Source organism: Sprattus sprattus (assembly GCF_963457725.1).
Source record: "Sprattus sprattus genome assembly, chromosome: 9".
In the NCBI taxonomy this organism is placed as follows: Eukaryota; Metazoa; Chordata; class Actinopteri; order Clupeiformes; family Clupeidae; genus Sprattus; species Sprattus sprattus.
Window position 1 is genome coordinate 10,623,477 of NC_137928.1, and position 26,320 is coordinate 10,649,796.

Below are 26,320 nucleotides of genomic sequence, written 5' to 3' on the forward strand. Positions count from 1 at the left end.
CACTCCCGACACATGAGGGAAGCTTGTTTCAACCAGGCAGGTTGACATAAATAGTGCGGCACAGATTACGCATATCCCTACGCACAGTCGCACGCATTGCAGAAAATGCAATCTTGTTTTTTCTTGTGTTTTCAACAAGCTGCTTTTGATTCTCTAACTTAAAGGCCTGATCTATAAACTCCTGCTGTGAGGGCAAACACGTTTACTCGAAGCTCATACACCAATCCATCCACACACACACACACACACACTCACACACACACACACACACACACACACTATTCCCAGACCCCTCCTTCTCACTTCAGACATGTAACCATTTGCCTCAAACTCCTTATCACACACAGACTCATGCACACACACGTACACTCCAATGTCTTCCAAAGCCACGTGCACCAGGGTACGGTTGCGGTCATGGTCCACCTCTGGCTGTACACACTGGCCATCAGACTAGGCATCAGATACACTGGCCATCAGACTGGGCATCAGACACACTGGGCATCAGACTGGGCATCAGACACACTGGGCATCAGACTGGGCATCAGACACACTGGGCATCAGACACACTGGGCATCAGACAGGGCATCAGACCCCAAATGATCATCACCCCTTTGTATCACTCTAGGGAGCCCTTCCTGACCCCTGACCCCAACCCTGGCTCTTTGGCCTGAGTTCTGGTTCCGATTCTGCAGGGCACCCATCTGCTGACCTCCGCCCTCCTGATGTATCTACAACTACCCACACCTCATGGCATGGCAGTGGATACACTCCTGGGGAGGGGAAGGCAGAGCAGGTTAGGGAAAGGGTGTATGTGTGTGTGTGTGTGTGTGTGTGTGTGTGTGTGTGTGTGTGTGTGTGTGTGTGTGTGTAGTGAGCTCTAGCTCTCTTCTCTTTTGCAAGTCTCACAGCACCCCACCCCACCCCTGAGCCACTACACCTCGCCACTGCCAGGAAAGAGGAAGAGTGAAGAGGGTGAGAAGTTCAAGCCAGCCACCGTCACCAGTTAAGATAACACGGTGCCTGCAGTACGCCAGTGGCGTCACCGGGGAAGGGGGGAGGCACCGTGGAGACATCGGACGCCATGACAAGAGGAAGGAGGGGTGGTGGTGGTGGTGGGTGGATAAAAGGTAGAGGGGAAATTCAATACCTGCCATGGCATCATCGTCATCTGCCATTGGCATAATCATTGCCACGACTACACATGTCGAAAAACAAACGCTTGCCAGATTCTGGGCAGGGACCCAAGGGTCCAGCGAGAGGGATGGTAGGAGAGGAGAGGAGAGAGAGAAACGAATTAGGAGAAGGGAAAAAAAAGAGAGCAACATGGAGGGGGGGGGTATGAGCAAACATCGGCGGTGTGGTTAGTGCCGAGGCTTTATTGCCCTGGAGACGGGCCGAGTTAGTTGGCTGGCAGGCCTGCTGGCCGAGGCAGTTCATGGCTGTTAGCGCTGACGTCTCTGGTCGCGTCGCTCCTCCGGTGAGTCAGGGCTCGGGTTTCGCACTATTTGTTCCTCTTTAATTGTTTACCGAGCCCTACCGCGGCCCACAGCAGCTGGCCTGACAGGAAACAAGACACCCGCTGACGGTAGCGTGGGGGGGGGGAGGAAAGAAAGAAAGGAAAAGAGATGAAAAAAGAATAAAGAAAAACAAAGTTGAGACTATGGAGAGTGTTGGATGTCCACAGGTGATTTACAGCAGGCCTCCTCCCCGCCTGCTTTCTCACCAGGTTAACTCAACCTGGACAACACTAACACTCATACAAACCTGTCATGACACACTGCCTTTCTGTCTGTCCCTCACACCACATGAAAACAATCGGATGTGTTTCTCAACAAAATCACATTTTCCTTAACGTGCATTACGATGGTAAAGACACTGTCTGTAACGTCACGGTCACTGTCACTGAAACACGCATGCCACGTGACATGCATGTATGCTTAAAACAGCAGCTTCCATCTGCTCTTCACCTTCTCTAGTAAAACACAGAGAAATGAGCAAGTCCCTGAAAAAGAAACTTCTAGAGTAACGTTTTAGTTTTACCACTGGATACGCTCGCTCTTTCAAGTCAACCTAAGGGAGCTTCTGCATGGACGAAGCACAAGTGGTACAGAAGCACAAGCTGCAGCAGTAATGAAATTCAACTAAATTTACCAGGTAGACATAGAAAGGTGTATGTGTGTGAGAAACATGGCAGTTTCAATTCCTACACGCATCAGGATACGTATGCTAACGATACATACAAACATAAGGTGGTATATACATGATGTACAAAATTGATAGTGGATAACATGAGCAGAGCCTTCAAGTATTGTAGAGCGGCTTAGTGGGTACACACACACACACACACAGGCCTGGCAGGTGTGAACTGCCTGGGGTGAGTGGCCGTGAGGCAGGAGGGAGCCCTGCTCCTCTCTGTGTGGGTGATGTAGAGTCTGGCTGCGTCAGTGTGGCGTTGTTGACTTACAAAGAAATCCATCTGACTGCTCTGGGGATGACTGGCTCCTCTACAGCACCACACCACACCAAAACACACACACACACACACACACACACACACACACACAGTGTGTGTTTGTGGTGCTGCCACCGCCGAGTTATGGGTGGGTGGGTGAGTGATGCAGGGCCAATAAAGCCTGATTCGGTTAGCACGAGTCCCCTGGCACACAGCATGCTCCATCGCTCGCTCACGCCTCTCTCTTTGCCTCTGTCGCTCTTTCTCTGCCCGTCTCAGCTCTCTCTTCCATCCTCCATACCGAGTCTACCAGTAATAACCTACCCACACTCACAGCGTAGACACAAAACGCTTGAGCGCTTCGGCGACGCGCGCAGCCGGCCCACTCCACTGCATCTGTGAGGGCGGAACACATACCGAGGTAGTCCCCATCCACTCTTGACGAAGCATATAGCTGATCATGCAAATGCTCACGCCGCCAGTCGTCTTTCACAACCAAACCCAATTTCAACTTCTGACTCAGATTGCACTCAGAGGGGTTTGGGGGGCTGGGGCGACTGGAATAACTATATGGTCCAATGTTTGGGCCAAAAGGCTGAGGTTAGGCACACAATAAGTGCCATTGGAGGTGGCTCTGGGTGATAACAGAGGGCATTTAGGAAGAGAAAGGAGCAGTAGAATAGTGCATTGCGTATATCGATCAAGAGCTCTCTCTTTTGTATCAGTGCCACAGAGCAGAGAAGATTCCAGAGCCTTCATCACTAAGCCGATGGGCGGTCAGACGCTGTGGGGGGGGGGGGGGGGGGGGGGGGGTGGAGAACCACCACCACCAGATTAACCTCCACCCCCTCATGGTGGATTCAGCCAGTTTCCTTTTTTCTCTCCCCCCTCCATTACACAAGGTGATAAGTTACAGACTCCCACAGGAGAGGGGGAGAACCATTGCTATGGTAACGTTGCTTAGTTCGACAGAGAGAGAGTGCGCTGTAGGAAGAGCAGCGAAAGCACTGGCAGCCTGGAGGTGGGTAGGTGGGCTAGAATGACAAAGAAGAGCAGGGAGAGAGAGGAGATTAACGTCTGACAGTAAGGATGTGGGGGCGGGGGCGGGTCTATTTACGATAGGAGACGTGAGCGCAGTCATAACTCAGGTGACGGGCTGGCAGGGTGACAGCCTGTGACGCATGGGGTTAGCATACCACCCTTAAACAATGCCCTTCCATGTGTAGACACCTACCAAAATCTGGAAATATCCCCACAGTTCCCTTCCGTGTGGCTGGTGCCATTCTCCAGGACTGGACTCGAGTCCCTCACCCGCTTCAGTCATTCAGTCTCCCTGCTTCACTGGAATACATGAGAGGGCTGTGGCCACAGGTCTACTGTGGGTCCACTGCTGTGACCTGTGTGGTCTGGGAGTCCTGATGGTCTGACAGGCCAGATCTCAAGGTCTCCACTGAACACTATACTGACTGAGCCATCGATTTACTCCTCTATGTTAGATTTACTTACAGGCTCGCTTTATCGGTCTGGCTTGGCATTTCTAATCTGTCTTCAGAAGAAGGCATAATGGCAGAAAGGAACAAACACACACACACACACACACACACACACACACACACACACACACACACACACACACACACACACACACACACACACACACACACACACACACACACACACACACACACACACACACACACACACACACACACACACACACACACACACACACTCTCTAAGCTGTAAAACAAGGCCAGAAGCCAGCAGCACCCATTTCAAAGCAAACCATGTCAAAACCCATGCACAGATGAAACAGAACAGACCACTGAGAGAGGGAGTGAGAGAAAAGGGGGGAATAATCAAACACATACATAAAAGCATACAGAGTATAATGTGTCACACAAGATGGTGTGGGTGTGTGTGTGTGGGGGGGACTGTATGTATCCTAGCAGATGTTTACAAGAGATGTTTTGGCGGGGGTTACAGCTGGGCACCTGGCTGGACCATTAGCTAAAGTATCGATAAACAACCACATGATTGATTCATCTCCAGCTCCAGCTCCACATCCACACAGAGAGGCTCAGGCATGGGAGAGGAGAGAGGGAGGAGGGGGTCAGGGGAGATAGAAAGAGCAAGAGAGAGGAGAGGAAAAAAGAGACAGGATGCGGTGAAGATAGAGGTACGACAGTGAAGAGAAGTGTGTGTGAGTGTGTGTGTGTGTGTGAGTGTGTGTGTGAGAGGGGGTGGGGGGAGGAGAAGAGGCCAACATGGGGTGGTTATCATATCCTTTTGTCGATCCTTCCTTCCTTCCTTCCTTGCTTCCTTCCTTCCTTCCTTCCTTCCTTCCTTTCATTACGTCATAGCCCCTCCCTCTGATAAAAACGTGGAGGAAAGAGGGCAGTGTACGTCTCACGCATCACTTTAAAGAGACGTCAATTACTTATGACACAAGTAGCATCACCTCTTGATAGATTTAATAGACCTGTTTTTTTTTAGACAGCATATCAAATTAAGGGATTTGAGATCAAACCAAAATATGAATATTACTGTATGCAGTTGTCATCGGAGAAGCAATAAATAACCTTAAGGGTTGTTTCAATGATTTGCACCAACATTGACACAGATCTACTATTTAATTTCATTATGCATCATACATTTTGGTATTTTTTGCCAAATGCTAACATTACAATTGCCAAGGTATCCTTTTAAATCCATAAACAAGGCTAAATGTGTTGTTACATGAATTCTATCCATAATACAGAACAGTACAATACAAGTTATTATTGTGCAAAAGAAAGACAACTCCACAACACCTGTTATTATTTATATACACTGGCCTTTTAAAAACAACATGTTGCATAAGGAAAAGTTACATCCTTGTAAACCAACTCTGAACTGAATAAGGTCTCTTTATGCCAAAGTATATGGAAATTGCACACAATATTAATCTGGATAGAAGGCCTACCATACTACAGCCATTGAGATCCACTAAAGCATGAAGAGTTTTCTGCTAACAAGTCCTATTAACGAGGTGTGATATTTTGCAGCTCTCATGTCACGGTATGAATGTTTGACTGATCATTTATTGTTGTTCATAAACTGCTACATCCTATTTTAAACTATGGGTTGACGGATGTTAAGAAAGCATCTGGAAAAGAAAGGGGAGGGGAATTTTCACCCTGTGGCTGTGCCTCATAGATTGTGAGGTCTCTGCCCATAGGCACCAAAAGGGCATGTCGTGCCTTATAAACGCAGTCGTAAAACCAATCTCTAAAAAGACTTCCTTATAGGATGCCCTTGTTTTCCCTCGTTCGTGGGTCCTCTGGCCTCCCTCCGCACTCCTCGTTCCTCGTCTCCCCCCGGCAGCAATTAGAAAAATGAGACGACATCCTTCATGACGTCACACTTCAAGCGATTTCTGGAGCGCGAGCTGGAGGACAAGAGGAACGAGGACACAGAGGAAGTATGCAAATAACGTTATGGGATGCACCTAGGGTTCTTTAGAGAGAGAGAGAGAGAGAGAAAGAGGGAGAAATTGAGGGGAGGAGAAGAAAAGGTCAGGGGCAAGGAGGGGATGATGTAAATGAATGGAAACTGTGAATCGCACGTCATGTTCACCACTTCATTTGAGGGGGGAGAAATAGCAATAGTCCATTGTGCGTGTGTGTGCATGGACTTGCATCATGTGAGCGCCAATTGGAGGAGATAGAGAAAGGTGGTGATGCGGAAAAGGAGGACACACACACACACACACACACACACACACAAACACACACACACAAGGGACGATGAGTGTGAGCTCTTCAAAAGGTCAGCGATGGAAGGGTCAGCTATCGCCATGGATACACGTCACTGTCACTCCCACACAGAATCACTCTGCAGGCACCATACACACACACGGTGTCTGACCACTCGGCCAAGGACCCCAGCCGTCACTGCATTTACTCTCTCGGTCACATTCTCACAACACACACATGCACAGAGAGAGAGAGAGAGAGAGAGAAGAAAGAGAGCGACTGAGGAGGTATCTGATGTGTGCAGTACTCCCAGAGAATCACTCACACATCCTGTGTGATCTGCAACGGGCAAACATGGTCATGGACAAATGCCCACACACACACACACACACAGACACGTACACACACGCACACGCAGAGTAATTAACATCAGGCCTGCCCTTTTAACACCAGCAAAGGGTCATTATAATTCTAATTCTGCTGTGCATGCCTGACATGGAATGTATCGCACAATCATGGTCATATCAGACACCTCAAAGGCTTCGCACTCCTTTCTGGGGGCGGCAGAAAACAGGAGTAGTGGAGGAGAGGAGGTGTGGAGGAAAGGAGGAGAGTAGGAGGAGGAGGAGGGAGATAGGGGTCGCTTAAGTGTCTTAATCTTTGCTTTCTTTGTATCCAGTTAGCCAATAAGAGGGCCAGCACTGCACTGCAGCGACCCACGTCACCGTGGCTCCCGCATCCCAGTAAATCTGCATGTTGAGGGAGAGCCTCTGATCTGTGTCCTTCATGAGGCTCTGCCTCCCATCTCATCAGTGTGTGTTTGGCTACAAAACAGGCCGCTTCATAGGAATGATGCTGTGGGGTTGCATTGGTGCCTGAGGCCTGGTGTAGAGAGGTTTGTGAGGCGAGGCAAGGTAAGTGTGTGTGTGTGTGTGTGTGTGTGTGTGTGTGTGTGTGTGTGTGTGTGTGTGTGTACACAGTGCACTTTTCTGGCTCTTTAAGTACCCACGAGCCATGAAGGCACCTTCAGACAGGGGAAGTCAGGTGATTGACGCCCAGGGTTAAGAAGCTAACCGTGCTCCATTAAAACACACACATCCGGTGCTGGCTAAGGCCCAAACAGTGGGTGGATAGGGAGGGTGTTTCACAGAGTTTCTGATGGAAATTGAAACGGGTTGCTCAACATCAGAAAAAGCTCCTCTGTATACATTATGACTCATATGCCGTAGGATTAGCTCTTTAAATGCTTAGGCTTGCTAATTAGCTACGGTGTAACTTCAATAGCAGCAAAGGAAAAAAGGCTTATGCATTTGATGCATTGATATTTTCACGCCAAACTCTCAGTTTTGGCTAGGTTTTAAAGTAAGCCATCAAAAGGCAAGGCGCAGCATTTAAATACACTTTACTCTCAGTGGCCCCCATCATGACAGCAGTCACAGTCACTTAACATTAAACTTACACAACATGCTGGTGCGACTCTTGTACTAAATAATCTAATAACTAAGACATAAAGGACATTTGTACCCACATTTGAAACATTTATTTATTGTTAATAATACAAATAGTGTTCTGCATCACAGAAAAACAGCCGTGGTAACTTAAATAACACGTAATTTAAACAAAACTGACTCTCTCATCAGACAGCGCTAGTTGGGGGTGGGGGGGGGGGCATGAAGACATCTGCCCTGCAGTGGCCTCACTCACAGTGGAACAGACACCTGGCAACAGTGGTGAGGACAGAGGAGTAGTGCGTCAGTCCGCCATCCTCCATGTAAAACCATCGTCACACCAAGGCCATGAGCTCCGTGATGCCGAGCCCCATGGCAACGCACCAGGTTGCCATGACCCCGGGTTATAGTTACCCCGGTTTCCATGACACCCTCTTTTTTTTTTCCCCCACTACTGTCTACCATCTCTACCACCACCTGGCGCACCAACGTCAACCACTGCCCCCGCTATGCACGGCTGGAAATCACATTGTGTGTCATTCAGCGTGAGCCCTGGGATGTCACGGAGAGAGGGATGAGATGATGTGAAGCTTCTTGAGAAAAATGAGAAATGGAAAAACCCATTTGGGTCTGGCCACAGTGTCACATCCATCAGAGCTCAAGGAGGATGTCTGGAGAGGGAGGGGGTTCGACCAGCTTGGTCCTGCTATGAGGGCCACAGACCATTAGGGCTGTGACTCACAGAAAAAGTGCCCAAAATGTCTCCCAGACTCAGTTAGTGGACAGAATGAACGAGGAAAACAGGCAATAGTAATCTCAAAAGTTACATTCACATTACAGTCATTTTCTCAAACTATGAGGCAATGATTTAGCAACAAATTAACAAAATGCAGTTGTAATCACAACTGTCTAGTGGACCAGACTCGTTCCTCCTCTCCTTTCATGACCTTAGTGAATCGCATGACACTTTACCCCAAACCAAACCTTCTAGGTCATGAATGAATACTGGCCAAATAATTCATGTGTGTGTATTTCCCAGTGAAAAGGCAGCAGAAGACAGATCATGGAGAACCCCTTTGATAGGTCACTAGAACTAGAACTCACTCAAGCCTTTTACTGTACTCTGTACAATGCAGTTGCAGCTGTGCTTTACCTGAGCCAAATGGTACGAACTCTAAAAAGATGATCATCTCTGTAGCCATAGTGCCCAAAAATCTGAAACCCCTGCTTTGTATTTGTGCAGGGCACCAGCAAGTAGAAAACAGCTGGATGGAGTCCATATACCCGCTCACTCACAATAACTTCTACATGTATCCCTCGATTCGCACCGTCAATGACCTCTCCATGCTACTCCTCCCTCACACACATATTCATTCTGGCGAAAGACTTTGTTTCCAAACAGCCTCGCAAGGCAGACATAACAGGGGATTCACAACAAAGGCCTAGAACAGGGCCAGCTTCCAAACTATTCAACACCAGCCAACAAAACAAGCGCATTAAAAAAGATAAAGGATTCCAACGTTGAAGAAGAGGAAGTGTCGTACCTGCTGTGGGCCGTCTCCGTTGACCATGGGCGGGGGTGGAGGCGACTGGAGGAGGGGGCGCTCGGGGCCAAGCAGCTGGCCGGACTCCAGTGGGGGGGTGTGGTCTGCCATGGCTCCCTCATTCACACCACGGACCAGGCACTCCCAGCTCCTGCAGATAAACACGCCAACACACACACACACACACACACACACACACACACACACACACACACACAGACAGATCTATGAGTCTCAATAACCGTCATTGTTAAGAGATCAATAGTATAACTGTCTGCCATGTATGGCACCACTAACTTCATGACATTTCTTGACTACCACATTTTCAAGAGCATCATATTCAAAAGACCCTCTAGGTACATTTTCTCCTTAAAACACAGAATTTAATTCAACAATCAACAAACATGACAGAGGTCTCACACTGTTTTATTTTACAGCTATATTGATGTTCACATGGGTCTACCGTTGTGAGAGTCAGTGAATAGCCAGAGTCACCATTGTTTTTGGTTTGCATAAAACTCTGACGGAATATTCTGAGCATTCTTTTGTCCTACATTCATGTGATATCTAGTATTTAAGGCCAACATTGTACTCTTGCCATGAAAAGAGATAAGGGCACAAAGCACCCTAGAAATGTACTAAACTTGCACACAAGTAGTCATACACACAATCATACCAACAGCTGTGACAGCTGGACTGTCCTGTTCACAGTACTGAAGCCTTGAATTCATTTGCATAGCCTCTTACAATAGTCAACCTTAGGGTTAAATGAAAGCCTTTGTTAGTCTTTTTTTAAGTTTATTTGGTCGGATGCCGACTTCTCTGGGACTTATTTATAGAATTCCAACTAACTAAGGAACACAACCACTTTTGAGTTTCGTTTTTCAATGCATCTCTCTCCATCATGTGTTTTTTTGGCCTCATTACGTAGTGAAAGTTACATAAAGACTTTTTTTTTTTTTTTTACAGCAGTAAGGTTATCTAGGGGGAAACATTCTGAATGAAGGATAACATGCAACCTTGTTGCCAACTTTTTATGGTCAGAAGGACAAACAGTTCCAGACATTTATTGGCGGAAGATCAGTTCATGCGGAAAGGAAAAGTGTACAAATCAAAAGACGAACCCAGACCTGAAAGTCCTCCTGTGAGCCAACGCGTCATGGCAAACTACGCTTGTGCACTTTCCCCCAACGCTATTTTCCACTTAGCCAATCGAAGGTAAAGTACTCTTGACCATGTTGACGTAGGGACCATGAATTATAGCACTGGCCTTTTAGCATAGTCCTGGGATGTCCACGACAGCATCGACAGCATTGGGTGCCTCAACTCCAAGCAGAAGCCACAAAGGTATGGAGAGGGAGCCACAGAGAAGGTGTGAAGGAGAGAGAGAGATGGGGACGGCGAGAGAAGCAGCATATGTGTGACCTTGAACCTAATTAGAATCTAGTGCACTGCTAAACCCGGGGGTGATCTGGCTTAACTGCTAGCCACACCCCCCCTCCTTAAGCTCAAACACTGCCAGGTTACAAGGTGCTGGTCAATGGACACAATTACACTAAGACTGCATCTCCTGCTGTAGTGTTATGTGAACAGACACTCCCAGTTTAGGCAAGAAGCCCATTGTTGCTGGTCTAGCCTACTATGCTCCCTGGCATTACGTACTCGGAAATAACTGGGAAAAGGAACTGCTTAAGAGGCCATGTTTTCCCAAATGCATCTCAGGAATGAGAGCCTTTGTAAAAGCCTGGTGGTTATGATGGTGATGTTGAAAGTCAAAGCAGTCATGCCAACTGTTGCATGCTATATCTACCTGCTTCCCCCACTGGAACGTTTGTGATTGTTTTGTATCTTAGAGCTTTAGAGCTTTAGGCCCGCCCATGCAAAGGATATGACATAAGAAGGCTTGCACTCATCCAGGTTTAAAGTGACATTACACCCCGTCAGGCTAAGTAACTGGAACAACTCAGTTCTTTGCTTGACCATACACCGATTCATCTTCACAAGTCTTCCAAAAGTTTATCAACAACACCAAAAGATAAAGGCCCCAAATTGTATGTCAAGCACATTCTACGTCATGTAAACAATGATGACAGGTGGAAATCGAATGGAGACCTTATGGCAGTCAACATATAAGGGTTGCCAAGGCCTTTTACAATCAAAAAATTCAGTTGACTTGATCTATTTTGGTAACAGTACATAAGAAATGTGTTCATATTCTTGCCGCCAAGCTTCAAGGTCAGGGGTGTAATGTCACCTTCAGAGAGAGAGGCAAGGACAAGATGAACCGATGTAATCATTTGGACATTTCATCTCATGCCGTCTTGTCAGTGATGAGGCAAATAGGACACGCCATCTCTTTAGACCTCTGATTGTTGCACAAGACCATACTGTTAAAATTACACCATCACTGCTAGATCAACTGCTAGATGGTTCTGCGGCAGTTAATTTCTAAATACGGGATGCAGCATGATGGCAGTGACATAGCAGACTTAGGCCTGCATTACTCAGAAGGGCCCTTGAGGAAGTAGCAGGAGCCCTGGGAAGTGGCAGTCACACGTCTGGGGGTCCGTAGCCACTTGGCAAAGGAGTGTTCTCCGTCGCCATCTCCCCAGCCTGACCACGTGGGGCAAGAGGCACTGAGAACATCATCAGGACAGTTTATCCATATGAGTGGTGAGTTTGGTGTGACGAGCTCAGCTCAGCTTAGCCCGTCGATCAAGCACAGCCTGAATGTGCATTTTTATACATCAGGGTCTGCTCGCTTCAGGGTGTCTTAAGATAAGTGATTTAGGCCACTGAGGTGTCCCGACACCCTCAACGAAGAAGAGGCAAACTGGCAGCGTAAATCTACTGTTTATAGCCCAGTTGCCCATGTATTCAGGTAGGTATAACATTAGCCCGCAAACTAAACATTGTTTGCCATTAATTACCAAAATTGTGGTGGTCTACCATAGCCCAGTTTTTCCTGTCAGCTTCACAATGAACGGAATATAGGCCTATCTTTCCACTTCTCGTAATAACATAAACAGTGCTGTGTTTTCCCCCTTTGCTTCAGCAAAGCAACGATCTAAGTATCTTACTATAAGTCAGACCCCCTCCCCTCCCCCGCTTCGCACACGCATGGCATGCTCACACACACATGCACTGGACTGTCAGGTCACCTTCCTGCATCGGAGACAGGAGGCACTTTAAGGACAACAACCTTTGATGAGGTAAGTAAGGTTAACTTAAAAAGTATCCACTAGTCCACCAAAACCCAATTGTTATCAGTGTAGGACCGCAAACAGATTTACATTTACATTTTCATTTATTCATTTAGCAGTCGCTTTCATCCAAAGCGACTTAGAAGGATGTATAAACATTATTTTACGTTAACACCGATGGCACACTGCATATCAGGAGCAATTAGGGGTTCAGTGTCTTGCTCAAGGACACTTCGACAGGGAATCGAACTAGCAACCTTCTGATTACTTAACGACTTCTCTACCTCCTGTACCACTGTCGCCACTCGCCAGACAATGTAGCAGTTATCATTGATAATTAATCCTAATTAGTCTCCTTGCTTAAAAACAGGGCGCTGTTCAATTTAGGAGGTTTAAGCACATTTCACCAGTCAGAAAAGTTGTCATCAATACTGCCAAAACATGCGGTAGCATATTTTCATCCTTCAAAATACATATGATCTAACCAGTGCTACTGTGCAGGATGGTGCATGACTACTGAAACTGAGGAAGCCCCAACATGAATATGGACATGGGGGTGGGAGAGGGCGGTGGAGTATTTAGCATAGATACACAGGGTTGACTATGAATTTGCAGTGGTGTTGTCATCACTGGATTCATCTAGATAATTTCATGTTTCAAGTATTTTACAGATAGCCTACCTGTGGGAAACACTGTAGTCTAACAAGAAACCAACCTGTTTAGTTTCCAGGCAAGCACTTATTTCTTTAGTCAAATTCAGAGGTTGCTTGGTTAATATTTGTTCCATTATTTGTGTGTTAGCTGGTTTCTAATCCTATGTGGGCTATCTTACCAACCTGCCAGTTCTCCAGAGAACAATTTAACCATGGACTTTATCAAATTTTTCTACAACTTGTCACAATGAAGGAATACATTTATTTTGTTAATTCCAATGTCTACCTTAACACTCACTGTAGTAGAAAAGTTCACCAATTACGATCATTGCTATAGTAACTATTCAAACTTTCCAGATGAAAGTTTTTAACTGGGTCTGTTTCATACCCGTTTTATACAAAAACGCAGACACTATGAAAGTACTGATTGATGACTGACTGAGCCAACCACAAAAGAGATAGCATCTTTGACGTCATAAGGTGCGTTTGAAGGCAGACCCAGCATAATTTGGCCCTGTTCAGGAGAGGGTCCAAAAGGAGCGGTGTGCAGTTTGGCGCCGTTCACCTTGTAATGGGCCCAACCCAGCTAGAACCGCAATGGAAAAACGCCACTGGTCAGGCAGGGTTAGAGAGTCGCACCGCCAATATAGAGGGAACCCTTTGAGGAAGGAGGCAGATGGGCCTCGGGAAGAGGGTGACTGCTTACTTGCTTGCTCGTCTGTCAGCCAAGTTTTTCAGCCCCAAATGACTTCACAATAGTAGGTGTAAGATTGCATCTGCAGCTCAAAACAAAGCAGAAAAGGAGTGCTCCCTACACCATCTCATCCACTAGAACACCCCCTACCTCCCACTACTGCTCCCTGGTTTTTCATATTGTGAGAGGATTATAAAGCCATGCCTACATTGCCAGCATTCAGTGCCTCTCAGAATTTCAAAACATACCAGAGGCAGCCATTTGGAGAGCATGAAGTTCTCCTTTATAATACATATGCTGCATGTTTCATGCAATCATACTAGAATATTTATTGCCGTATAAATCCAAATTCTGAACCAAATTCAAGGCTCATTGGAAATATATGACAAGGGCTGGGAGAGTCCACTTAATCTCCAGACAGGCCAACACTTCCTTTATCTTCTTACTGTGAATACAGAGGTACATTCCTTCCACCCGTCATCATTGGATGAGACAGCTCTCAATCAAATTTTCCCCAGCTTATCAATTTCAACAGTGTCCACTTAATCCAAGGGCCAACACTTCCTTCATCTTCTTACTGTGAATGATGGGGGACATTCCATTGGTCATCACTGGATGACACTTCTCTCAAACAAACTTTCCCCAGCTCACCATTTTCAACATGCTGAGAAAAACATGAGTGCACATGAATTGGTTTTGATAATTCCACCAATTGCCAATCTGAAAAAATCTTTAACATGAGAGTGACCGCATGAGGTAACAAAAATCCATTTTCAGTCCTATGCATTTGCAAGAATGTCTATTTATAGGCTAAGTATGATGAATGAGACCAAAACTGAGGGTAAGGGGAGACATCTGGAGGTGTTTAAAAACTAAGACAAGAAAGTGAGAATTGGAGAAAAAAACGTAAGATAGAAGACAGAGATAGCATCTGCTTGTCTGTATTTTGTGAAACCGGCCTTCACTACATAACAGAGACGATGCAAATAAGCACCTGTGTGGGCACTTGCTTAGGCCTAACCGTAGTGCAACAATTAGACATCAATACAAGAGAGAAATCAAGAAACAAAATGTGTCCCTGTGGTAAATGGGTTATGGTAACCAAATGTCCTACAAACCCACATACATCACAGTTATAAACATAGCCATGGACAAAACAGCACAGGCCCCAGAGAGAACCCATTAGGCACCACACCTGTGATGCATAGGCCAATCTCTAAATGATTCATTTCGACAAGGGAATATTTGATGCCTCTTGTGTGAAAGAGACTTCTTATTTCTCCGTTCTCAGATTATATCTTGACCTCAAAGCACTTTTAGAAGACTAAGTGCATGTGTTCCACTCAGTAGACCCATTGTAAACTTGGAGTCTGGCCATCGCACAAATCCTAATTTTGTCCAAATTAGGCTAAGAAAAAAAACCTTCAAAAGAAAAAACTTTTTCAGCAAACATTCCATTTGCAGGCCAAGCTATGACAGAACGGAATTATGTGCATATCATGTACTATTCAATAGGTACAAAACTGCCACAAGATACAGTGGTAATGAAACAGGAACATGCTTAAAGAAAATGCAAACAGATTAGGCCTCTGATCACAATTTAATACTTTCATAATTTAGTAAGAGCCTAGTGGCAGGTGGCCACAGCCTATACCATGACAGCTCTCAACCGTTTCATTTCGCCCAAGAGCTGTTTCATGTAGTATCAAAGCCTGAATAACCTGAACACAATTGCTCCTATAGCTATGCAGAGTACGCTACTGCAACACAGCACTTAGGTAAAAAAAAAAATACTGCAGGACATCGTGGACATTACATGTCAGAAGTATTGCATTTGTTAATACCCAAACTTTATCAGTTGACTTGTGAGAATGTTTCAGAAGAGTGGTAAGCAAGTGGGTAACTTTGGTTTGGCAAATCTCAATTAACTCAATGGTTCAACCAAACGGCTTTGTGACACCAGGGCACTGTTGATTGTTCAGCAACCGTTTTCCTTTGAGTCCTAGACAGTTTACAAACAAGCTTCCTAGTTAACATTAGCTATTTATCTTAGGTAACGAAATTATTGACCATGACTTCATGAAACGTTGCCCGATGAGAACATGTTAGTGAGCAGTCTTCAGATGATATTGATGACTGACAGTATCTGCATTTCTCTCTTAGAAGTCATAATACCGACAATCGCGTCATTATATCCCAGTGTTGACGTGGACATGTAATGCTAGCCAGCGAGCTACCAAGCTAAATTATTCCTTACAGGACTAAAACAGTTAGCTTGTAAATATACGCTACCTAACCAGATGCCATTGGCTGGGCGACTGAACTAAATGTTAATTTAATCTCTGATTCCAGCTTATTGATCTACGTTCAAACAAATACCAAGGTCCACTACATGGTAAACGAATATCTAGTCAGCAGAACTGTAGCTGGCAAGCTAAGTTAATTTACAGCTAGCATGTATACCACGAGTAAACGCTCATAAACTAAGTACATAGATAGTACCCATATGCAGCTAACGTCAACGTCAGTTATTTGGCTAAATTACACAACAACGCAGGGTATGTATTTTCAAGACTGAAACCAGGCAACCCGTTTCATTTCATAGCTAGCGAGTTGGCAAATGCTGTTGGCTACCTGCACAGCTCGGCTTAATGCCGTCAACATTACCAACTTAAAGTCGATGGTCAGTATTATAACGAGTAACATTAGAGTGAATAGCAAACAGTAATGGGATGTGACATGTGAGGCTAATTTGGCTAGGTACAATGTTGCGTGTAATCCAGCTACTTATCGTTTGATAAACTTGGCTGATAGAATAGTTCAGACTTCGACATTGGGCAACAATGCTGTCTAGTTTGCCTGCAAGCCAGCTAAAACCACTGTGACAATTAGATACCAAGGGTTGCTAACTTAGTAAGGGAAACAGTCTTTGCTACTCACCACAGCTGTTTCTCGCTCGAGCCTTGTCTGCAGGCACACAAATAATACCGTCACACTCTCTGGCTGCAGTATGACTGAATTTAATCTGTCAGCGTTTCGAAAACTAGCCTCCTCGCATTCACTTGGATAACTAGCTAGCAAGCTACGTGGCTCCTTAAGCACACTTAATACATGTCTCGACTGCCTTCCCGATCCTGGAGTTTCTGATAGGTGACATCATAGACATGATCGTTTACAATTATATAATGGTGGTTGGAGAGGTTCCTTAAATCCCGAAATCAATAGTGTTTATGGGTATCACTAATTTCTAGCTACAACAGTAAACCTCTCTGCACGATAGTGCACAGGGCCCTTTAACCATCTGGAAGACCGCCATCGTTTTCCCTACAAGAATGTACACAAAGCCTAAGGCGCATGCGTATCTTGGAAATCAACCATATGTGGCCTTCTCACACACGATTTTCGCAGGCGAAGTTCTAATATCACAATTGTTGCACAAAGTCATATGGGAGTCATAATTATACGGCATAGAAAAACCTGATAGATATCTGATACATTGAACAGCTTTATAACATCCTTTTACAACGCACTGAAAATGACACGTAGGCGAACAGGACGAACAGCAGGCTAGGGAAAGTCCACTGCTTAGAGTAGTCATCTGAACAGACACTGGCTGACAGACAAAGCCGCCACATCATGGCCATCCACGTTATAAATACAAACTAAGCAGATTTTAAAGGATAAATGAAAATCAAGAGACACTCCACAAGTAGCTGTCCTCATAAATGTTGTCCTTATAGACCTACCTTTATGTGTGTGTGTGTTTTGTTCACTGCTCACGAATCGGTGAAAGGTTTAATTTAAGTGTGTGTAAACATCCTTTGCCAATAAAGTGATTCTGATTCAAATTATCTTACCAATTCCCGCAGAGGGCGCAATTTACTCATGAAACTGTTCAAAATTGCATGGTCTATGAAACCACAGGCCTTCTGTGCCATTTAAAATCTTAGTCATTGATGTAACAATGTGCATCCTTGCGAATCTCGTATTTATGTAAAAAATATATATATGCCCAACAATAAAATGGAAATTTGGTTATTTTGGAATTAAAGGGGATATTTAGTTTGGCTAAACTGTTAGAGTTTAAGAATTGTTTTCGGACAAACAATTGTTCAATCAAACCAGAAAACATTATTCCTTGTGTAGCCTACTAAACCCAGGACAATACAAGATTGTATATTTTTATACCAACCTTGGATTGCAATGCTGCCGTTATATAATTTCTTAAAAAAATACAATATGGGATAAAGACCTCAAAACATTTTTTATCAATGTATTACAAGCTCAGATTGACAACATTGTAATTGAAATAATTAATGTTTACAGTTCAGTCAACAAGGGAAAATGAAGTGGTTGTAGAGTCTTCTGTTAAGTGGTGTTCACAAGATTATCATCGAATGATGCTTAATTTGGACAGCTTTTTGTTCCCCTTTGCCTTGTTCCCCCTTTGCTTGTTTTTACATACTGCGTCACCATTTTACTTTGTTTCCAATGAGACATTTGATAGACATTTTGAAAACATTTTAAAAGAAAGCCATAATTTAGAAGAAATGAATGGAGTACAATCCATAACAAATACTGTACATACATAAAAACGTTAAGAAAAAAAAACATAAAATTATGCTTCACAGGGTCGATGTAGACATCTTACTTTTCAACTTTCGTGCTGTTCTTTAAATTGAAAGAGATAAATAGAATAAAGTGACATCAACCGCCATGTTTATAGACAAATAGCTATACAAATTAACACACAATTCTGATTATCATGAATTGTGAGCTATGAAAGTCCTTTGATTATGTTGTCATGAAATGATAAATATGAGCATTGTGTCATGGTCTCACACTCACTAAATCAGAGTGCCACAACCCCGAGTGTACAGTTTCAGCAAAGAGCATGTAAATGTTTGATCAACTATGATTCATACATTTGAATACAGAGATTGTGTATTGGTCATTTGTGCATACATTTATCAATAGAAACAAACCCAAGTCCACGGCATGAGGTTTTTCCCCATTGCGTCCACCCGTGGAAAATAAATTGAAGGTGACAGCAGAATCATTTTTCAGTTACCTGTTAAGCTGCAACAAACATAGTGACCCATGGATCTATCTCACACTCCAAAACAATCTATCCTCTGACCAATTAAGGCAGTGTAATACATACTAACGTTTGCTTTGTTCCATTTTTTTATTTGATATTTAATTGCATAGCACACATTGTACAAAAAGCCTACATCACAAGTAAACCATCAAATACCTGTCAGCTTGCCATACCCCTCCTTACCTATCAACTAACCCTTACCATAACATGTCCTTAATCCCAATTCTATCCCTAAGCCTAAGTCTTTGCTTCCATCCTTACTGTCAACAGTGTATCAGCAGTATGTGGACAAAAATAACTGGCTGTCCAAACAGAGTGGGACCTTAAAAGTCTTCTCTTCGTAGAGCATGTAAATTTGACTTTTGGCACAAAGCCCAGATATCCCAAGATAGTATAAACACTTGTGTTTTGCTGGGTACACAATAAATCTCACTGCGACTTGGTTTGGATGATTTTGTCTAACTGCTATAGCCAGGTGATTTTTTTTGTAACATCCTGCCCCATAATGCATTCCTGGATGTCATGTTCAACATATGCATACTGATGTATATGGGGCTGTTTTAAGTCGTCTTCTTGGTGTTTCAGCGTGTCCCTGCTGAAGTGTGCAGTCAGGGCTTCCACTTTTATTTAAACACACAAATCATCTGCATGACACAGACAGACATGCCTTAGAATTTCTTCTGTCCATGAACCGCCAGTGAAATAGTTTGGGTGGCCTTCTGCATCAGCCAATGGCAAGATTTTAATTTACACTAAACATGCCCCTCAACTTGAAAGCAATTCAACCATTGATAGATTACGTAAATGCCAGAAAAGGCACTTTATAATTCTTGAAATGTTTGTTGGGGCCATTTTAACAAATCTCATCTTGGGTAGCTTCGCAGTTGCATCTCTGTTTTTGTGACATCACCCAATTTCCTTTGTTCTTTGTTATTTCGTATTTGTCTTTTACTTCTTCGCCAGACCTTCCTGAAACTTTCTCCAACAATGAAGTAAAGGAGGGGATCCAGACAACTATTTGCCGCAGCCAGACAGTGAGTGATGACCGCAGCTTTACGTACTCCTGTTATGTATCCACACGAGCCCCTGGTTCCGTTTATACACAGATCCCATTCCGCCTGCAAAAATACGGTCCGTGCCACATGATAGGGGAGAAAGCAGACCAGGAAGATGAAAAGCACAATGATGGCAAGGGAACCTGCTTTTTTGTATTGCTGCCTATGTGTCGTCACACTGTTGTGTATCAAGAGGCGATGCACCACAAAAATGTAACACATAAGGAGAACCAAAAATGGAATGAGGAAGCCAACCAGTAATGCCCCATAGTTACTGATGATAAGGATTCTCAGTTGGTCTTTCTTTGGGTTCAGAAGCTCCAGGCACATCACCTTGCCCTCACTCTGTTTTGCACCACCGAAGAGGTTTGGAATGGATGCCAAACACACCAATAACCATATGGAGAGGCACGCTAGCCAGGTGTAGCGGTAATTCTGCTGCCGCATGTAGATGAACGGTTTGGTGATGGCAACATAGCGAATCACACTGAGAACCATGAGGAAGTAGATACTTCCATACATGTTGACGTAGAAGACGTAGGACATGAGGCGACAAATGACGTCCCCGAAGACCCAGTTCAAGTTGTTGATGTAGTATGAGGCTCGAAAAGGTAGCGTACTGATCAGCATGAGGTCAGACACAAGGAGGTTCACTATGAACATGTTGACCGATGAGAGAGTTCTCTGTGTTCTCCACATTTTCAGGAAGAGGCACAGTGATAATAGGTTGGCACTGAGCCCAATGACGAAGATGAGCAGGTATACAGCTGGGAAGACGCTGCGCTTGAATTCGCTGATGGAACAGTTCTGGCCATCTTCAATGTAAGACACGTTCATGGTTGAACCTATTCAAAACAGAATGAGGAAACATTGCATCATGGCTAATAGAGTGGAGAAAGGATACTGTAGATCAAAGTCAGTGTGAAAGCAGAAGGTCTGTGTATTCACATCACGTAGATGCCCTACATTTGTGAGATATTCTGGGAATATATAATGCTGAGTAATGCATCAAACCACGTTCATGAGCGGTCTGTGGAAATGTTTACCTTTGAAGGTGAGGTTTTTAGAGATTAATCTCAGTACACAACAGGAAACTGACTGTTGAAAATATCTAGGTCAGACAAAGAATGACCTCTTTTCTTCAGCATAGGAAAATCTAATTTTCTTTATACAAGGCTGTTGTGAAATCCTTTCTTCGGAGGATCAGTATGTTCAGAGCAATCCAGAAATATTTTCACAGATTTTGCTCCTGCTGAGCCGTTCAAATGTCATATCTCATAATCTTGACAAGACACAAGTCTTAGCTCGAAAAGCATACTTCTAAGCTTTAATAAGTACAGTCTTGTAGTAGAACTATTTCGTCTCTGCCCAGATTGCTAAAGGTAAAACTGAAAGTGTAATTCAGTAATTACAAGCTCTCACTGAGATATCAAATGAATATGACAACAACCGACTGTTTTGTGGCCTGCATTTCAATGAAAAGACCTTTGTAACTAGACAGCTTAACTTCTATTTTATTTCCACAAATGGAGAGCTGAACAAAGATTTAGAGATGTTTTTATAGAGCTGTCTTTTCTGGTATCATTATCACCACTGCGAATAAGAACCCATGACATTTGTTAAGTATCTTCATAACAGTATTGTCAAAAAAACTCACCTACCTGTGAAGTATAGCAACTTGCATTAATTTGGAAATCCCTAAAAAGGAAATCTCTTCTCAGAGTGTGACAGCCAGACAGAGAGAGAGAGACAGCAGTAGACACCAGCCACAGACCATATAAATATAGGAGGTTTCGTGTTTGATGCATTTAAGGGCGGTCCTTGTAGTTCTATGGTATCGGTGTCTGCCCCACAATCTGGCTCTTGTTTTTCATCCTCATTCCTTTCATTCAAACATGCATGATCAAACCTGTACATATCTATGTTGCTTATTAGTGTCAGTGCTGTTAAATGTATTGGCAGTTATCCTATAAAGACTCCAAAAAAAGTCAGGCTGCAATAAAACAGATGTTTACAAGTTTCTTGTGCTCTAAGATGAACATTATCCCATACAAGGAGATGTTTGTGTATCTTAAGAATACCATACCACTTTTTCCGCCGGTGAAGCAGGCAGAAAGGTGGGGTGGGATCAGAATATAAAAAATAACTCACCTTAAATGGACATTGAGATTGTGTGGAGGGAACCTGTGCACTACTGCCTCAAATAATGATTACATTGTTTTAAAGGCCACACCTGTGTCCAGGGCCATTAGCCTACAGCAGTAGAAATATGTCTTGTCAAAGTCAAACCTGTGCTTTACACTGACAGCTTTTGACTAAATATTATATTTTACAGTCTTGTAGATTATGGCCAGCCTGAGAGGTACTCAAAACAACACTTCATACTTACTTGTTGAATTTTTGTGTCAAAGTTTTATATCTCTTAACAATGCAGCAATGTTTTCACCACAGTTGTGACTTTCAGGTTGTGTAAATGATTTGTATTCACAGGCTCAGTGTTATTGTTACTGTGCCCTCACTGTAAGTTCCCTAGATAGTGTCAGCCTGTCATTTGCAGTTCCCCTGTGGGCAACTCATTTTGGGGAACTGATTTTGGACTGTAAACATGACAAATCATGAACAATGACATGAAATGAAAGATACAACAAAGGTGATGAAGTATTTAGAAGGGTGCTATAGCAGTTTACTGAGCATATGGTATAGCCACTTTAATTTCACTTACTTTTCTATTGGTGTGTAGATGTGACATATTCACAATGGCAATATAAACAGTTGCTGTGGTTGTTTGTCTTGTGGTTATGTTGTATCCGTTAATGTAAACCTGTGGTTTATGTTGTAGCAATGCTCTTCGATGAAAATGCTGACCATTCACAAATGACAGCATATAAAGGAAAACTTGTGTAAAATCTTTTTAATTTCAACCCGTTTATGTAAACCTGTGGTTTATGTTGTAGCTATGCTCTTCGATGAAAATGCTGACCATCCACAAATGGCAGCATATAAATGAAAACTTTCATTTCAAACAATACTTCAAAGAAACAAACAAAGTTACAAAGAAATTAAAAAAAGACCTTTTCTTACATCACAAGATATGTCAGAACCCAATGTACTGCAAAACTCCCTTCTTATTACAGGAACACACATAAAGGCATGACAACGCACTCTTTCCGAAGAAACCCCAGCACCATGTGAAAACCCACATTTAGGCCAAGTGTCTGCATCATCTGCAGTGAGAGGAGAGGATGAAAGCACATGTTTGGTTTAGCATTTATTTGGTTCAGAGTTTATAAATGGGTCATATTTGTATGATGCTGAAGCAACATAAAGGTGTCACATCAATCACTATGTTCGTCATTATTACGAGTTTTATAAAGTTTTATAAATTCAGAGCAGAGCTCATCATCATTGTTAATGAGCCTTCCAAATAAGGCCAAATCAAAGGGTTGTAGATAATAATAATAATAATAATAATAATAATACATTTGATTTGTATTGCACTTTACATTATACAAATCTCAAAGTGTTACATATACATATAAAACAACCATGAACATTGATTAGCAGAAAGCTTTTGAAAAAAGATACATTTTTAGGCCTTTAAAAAAAAACGTAGACGAGTAAAACCACATCTGGACATTTTTCTCCTTTCTATGGTGTTGCTAGAGTATGGTGGTTGCTATGGTAAATGAGATAGAGTGATTGAAAGTGTGTGTGAGAGAGAGATTGAGAGTGAAAGAGATGGAGGGATGTAAGATGTTATGATAGAATGAAAGAAATAAAGAGACATACAGAGTGAATGAAAGAGAGTGAATGAGAGAAAGAGACTGAGTGAGTATAAAAAAGAGGGTGAGTGAGTGTGTGAAAGAGTGAGAGTGAGTTAAAGTCAGAGGAAGCTGACATGAAAACAAAAATAGAGTTGGAATTGATGGACATTGAATTAATGGAGTAAAGAAAGAAGAGTGAAAAGGAGTCAATGTTGAGAGAAAGAGTGAAGAGAGTAAAGCTAGAAAGGAGAGAACATTGAGTGATACTGAGGGAAGAATAGTTAGAGCAGGGGTGCCCAAATTCTTTCTTGTCAGGGGCCAAATATTAATCGGAGTGGAGGGCCACGGGCCAAAACCAGAGTTTCATGTTAGGTCATGTCCCATTATATTGAAATGTATTGCATATGTGTACCCAATTAACATTACCTTTAATGTACATACCTGCAAACTCAGAAGGGCTAAAAAAAAGGTGACAAACCAAGCCCTGCCTGTAGGGGGGTCTGGGGGTATCCCCCCCAGATTTTTTTGTTATTTTAACATGTAAATTAAGCATTCTGGTATACTCCAAGACGAAAATAATGGGGAAAGATAACATTTGCTTCAGGTAAAAAAAGAAACATTTATTAACATATCATACTAATTTTATGTAATCTATTAGTATACACAGGGAAGATAGGTAGGGGACTTTTATAATGGCCAATCAACTAACAGCAAGTTAAAGGCTAATAAACATGATTGCAGGCAACAAGAGTGACTGCTGATGTTTCGATGGAAATACTCCCATTATTTTCTATTTGTATCCGTCAAAAGAGAAAGATATAACAGTTACGTGTAAGCTGTGCCGTGGAAACAAGCGCCGTGACAGCACTTGACTCCAAAGGCTACCTCCACAAACATTTGTTAAGCTAACACGAGCAGGTGAAACTTGTAGCAAGAGAGCGTCATGCCTTGACCTCAACTGAAGGACAGACTGCCCCAACTCAGATAGAGAGAGAGAGAGAGCTTGCACATTGACTACTGGTTGATTTCATATTTCATATCAACATTCTTTACACAAACATAAGTAAGGTACTTACAGTTGGCAGTTGCTAAACTCGTGTTGACATGTGTGAATTTGAACTCATGAATATGAACTTGTTCTACCTTTTCCCATTATAGGCCTACATGTAAGTTGAGAAGACTATAACATCAGCTAGATAACTAGCTATCATTTCATGCAAACGGAGCTCTTCCATTTAAATCGTTTAAGGTTAAGGTAAAAGCTAGCTAGTTAGCTAGCATAGCAACAAGATAACCATAGATATGGATCTGTATTGACAAAAGGTCAATAGCGCCCCCCTTGACCCATCTGAAACAATGTTAAAACTGTGGCCAAGCAGTGAACTGCAACCAGTCTTAGTTAAATATGACGTTGAAACAGAGACCCTGTTAAAAATGGGTTAAAATGCTGTCTAACGAATGACGTTCTAACTATAATTCTGACCGGAGCGCGGGCCAAAATAAATCCAGCGCGTGCCACATTTGGCCCGCGGGCCCCAAATTGGGCAGCCCTGAGTTAGAGGGATAGATAGATAAAACAAACTGGAGGGGGGTTCTGGAGAGAGAGAATGAGTGAACGTAACATAAAGAGAAAGGATTTAGTCCATGGGCCAGACACATATTGGTACCATCTGAGGGGGCAAAACTTTACCTATGCTAAGTTGTTTGTAGGACTGATATAAGTCTATTAATATATGATAACCCTTGCACAAAAGCAGCTTTTCATATTTTTGGGCTATATAACCGTTTTCACTGATGAACGCTTTAGCTAAATTTCCCAAAATCACACATGTGCTAATGTCATCTTAACAGTGATATAATTTTGTCATTATCTCAATTATTTGTAAATTATTCGAATAAGTCAAATGTTGCAACTAGACAAGTCCCAACCCTCCGTGCCGGATTCCAAGGAAAATGGGTGGTCCACAGATTGGAAGTTGGTGATTGAGTGGACATGTCTCACCAGATATGTGCAAACTGCACACCTGTTCTGATCAACCCAGTGAGAAAGAACCCACTGTCTAGTGAACAGACTCAGATGACGGTCATGGTGACTGACTCCTAGGTTGAGGGTGTGGACCTAATATATCCCAATATGTACAGTTCTAATTCTAGTTTATCTAACAGGCAATGTTAAATAGCCCTTCTATTCAAACCATCAGTATTGTTGTTACAAAGAACATGCCAATTGATGTTAAAGAAGCATTCCGGATCAATTGCTATTCGCTAACGATATGCTAGCGGCTAAAACTAACGAAATCTCTTGAAATGTGCTGACTTTGACATTATGACAAACTAGTTACTCAACAACTGTCCTAACACAGTCAAACATCAAGCAAGTGCAAACACAAGACAAAGCAAGACGGCAAATAAGCTACTTACTAGTTCGGCAGACAGTAGAAAGCCGGGCGGCGTCAGGCAATCCTACATTTAGCAGTTATATGCCTATGGACCCTGGTATTACAATGGCACAGAGGCGATTCTCCATATTAAAAGTCATTGTAGCGCCCCAATTCTTTTCAAGCTGTTATTTTAAGGTAAAATTGCTAATCCTAACCCTAATCCTGAAGTATAATTGTTGCATACTGTAACTTTAAGTGAGCATGTTCAAGTGTAGCATGTGTTCAGGT

The 26,320-nt window shown here is 43.2% G+C and overlaps 2 protein-coding genes across 2 annotated transcripts in view; both read right to left on the reverse strand.

Annotated features, from left to right (window-relative positions):
- The window catches only part of fndc3a (fibronectin type III domain containing 3A), a 60,106-nt gene extending 43,116 nt beyond the window's left edge, over positions 1–16,990 (reverse strand). The window contains exons 1-2 of the mRNA XM_080845192.1: positions 16,672–16,990; positions 9,182–9,332 (exon numbers count right to left, since the gene is read on the reverse strand). Coding sequence (XP_080701318.1) covers positions 9,182–9,292 — 111 coding nt within the window. The 5' untranslated portion in view covers positions 9,293–9,332; positions 16,672–16,990. The remainder of the gene's footprint in view (positions 1–9,181; positions 9,333–16,671) is intronic.
- A 2,705-nt stretch (positions 16,991–19,695) lies between these two features.
- Positions 19,696–20,724, reverse strand: cysltr2b (cysteinyl leukotriene receptor 2b; the record flags this gene model as incomplete). Its single annotated transcript, XM_080844782.1, has 1 exon — positions 19,696–20,724. One exon carries the CDS (start codon positions 20,722–20,724, stop codon positions 19,696–19,698), a length of 1,029 nt encoding a protein of 342 aa, XP_080700908.1.
- Between the last annotated feature and the right edge of the window lie 5,596 nt (positions 20,725–26,320).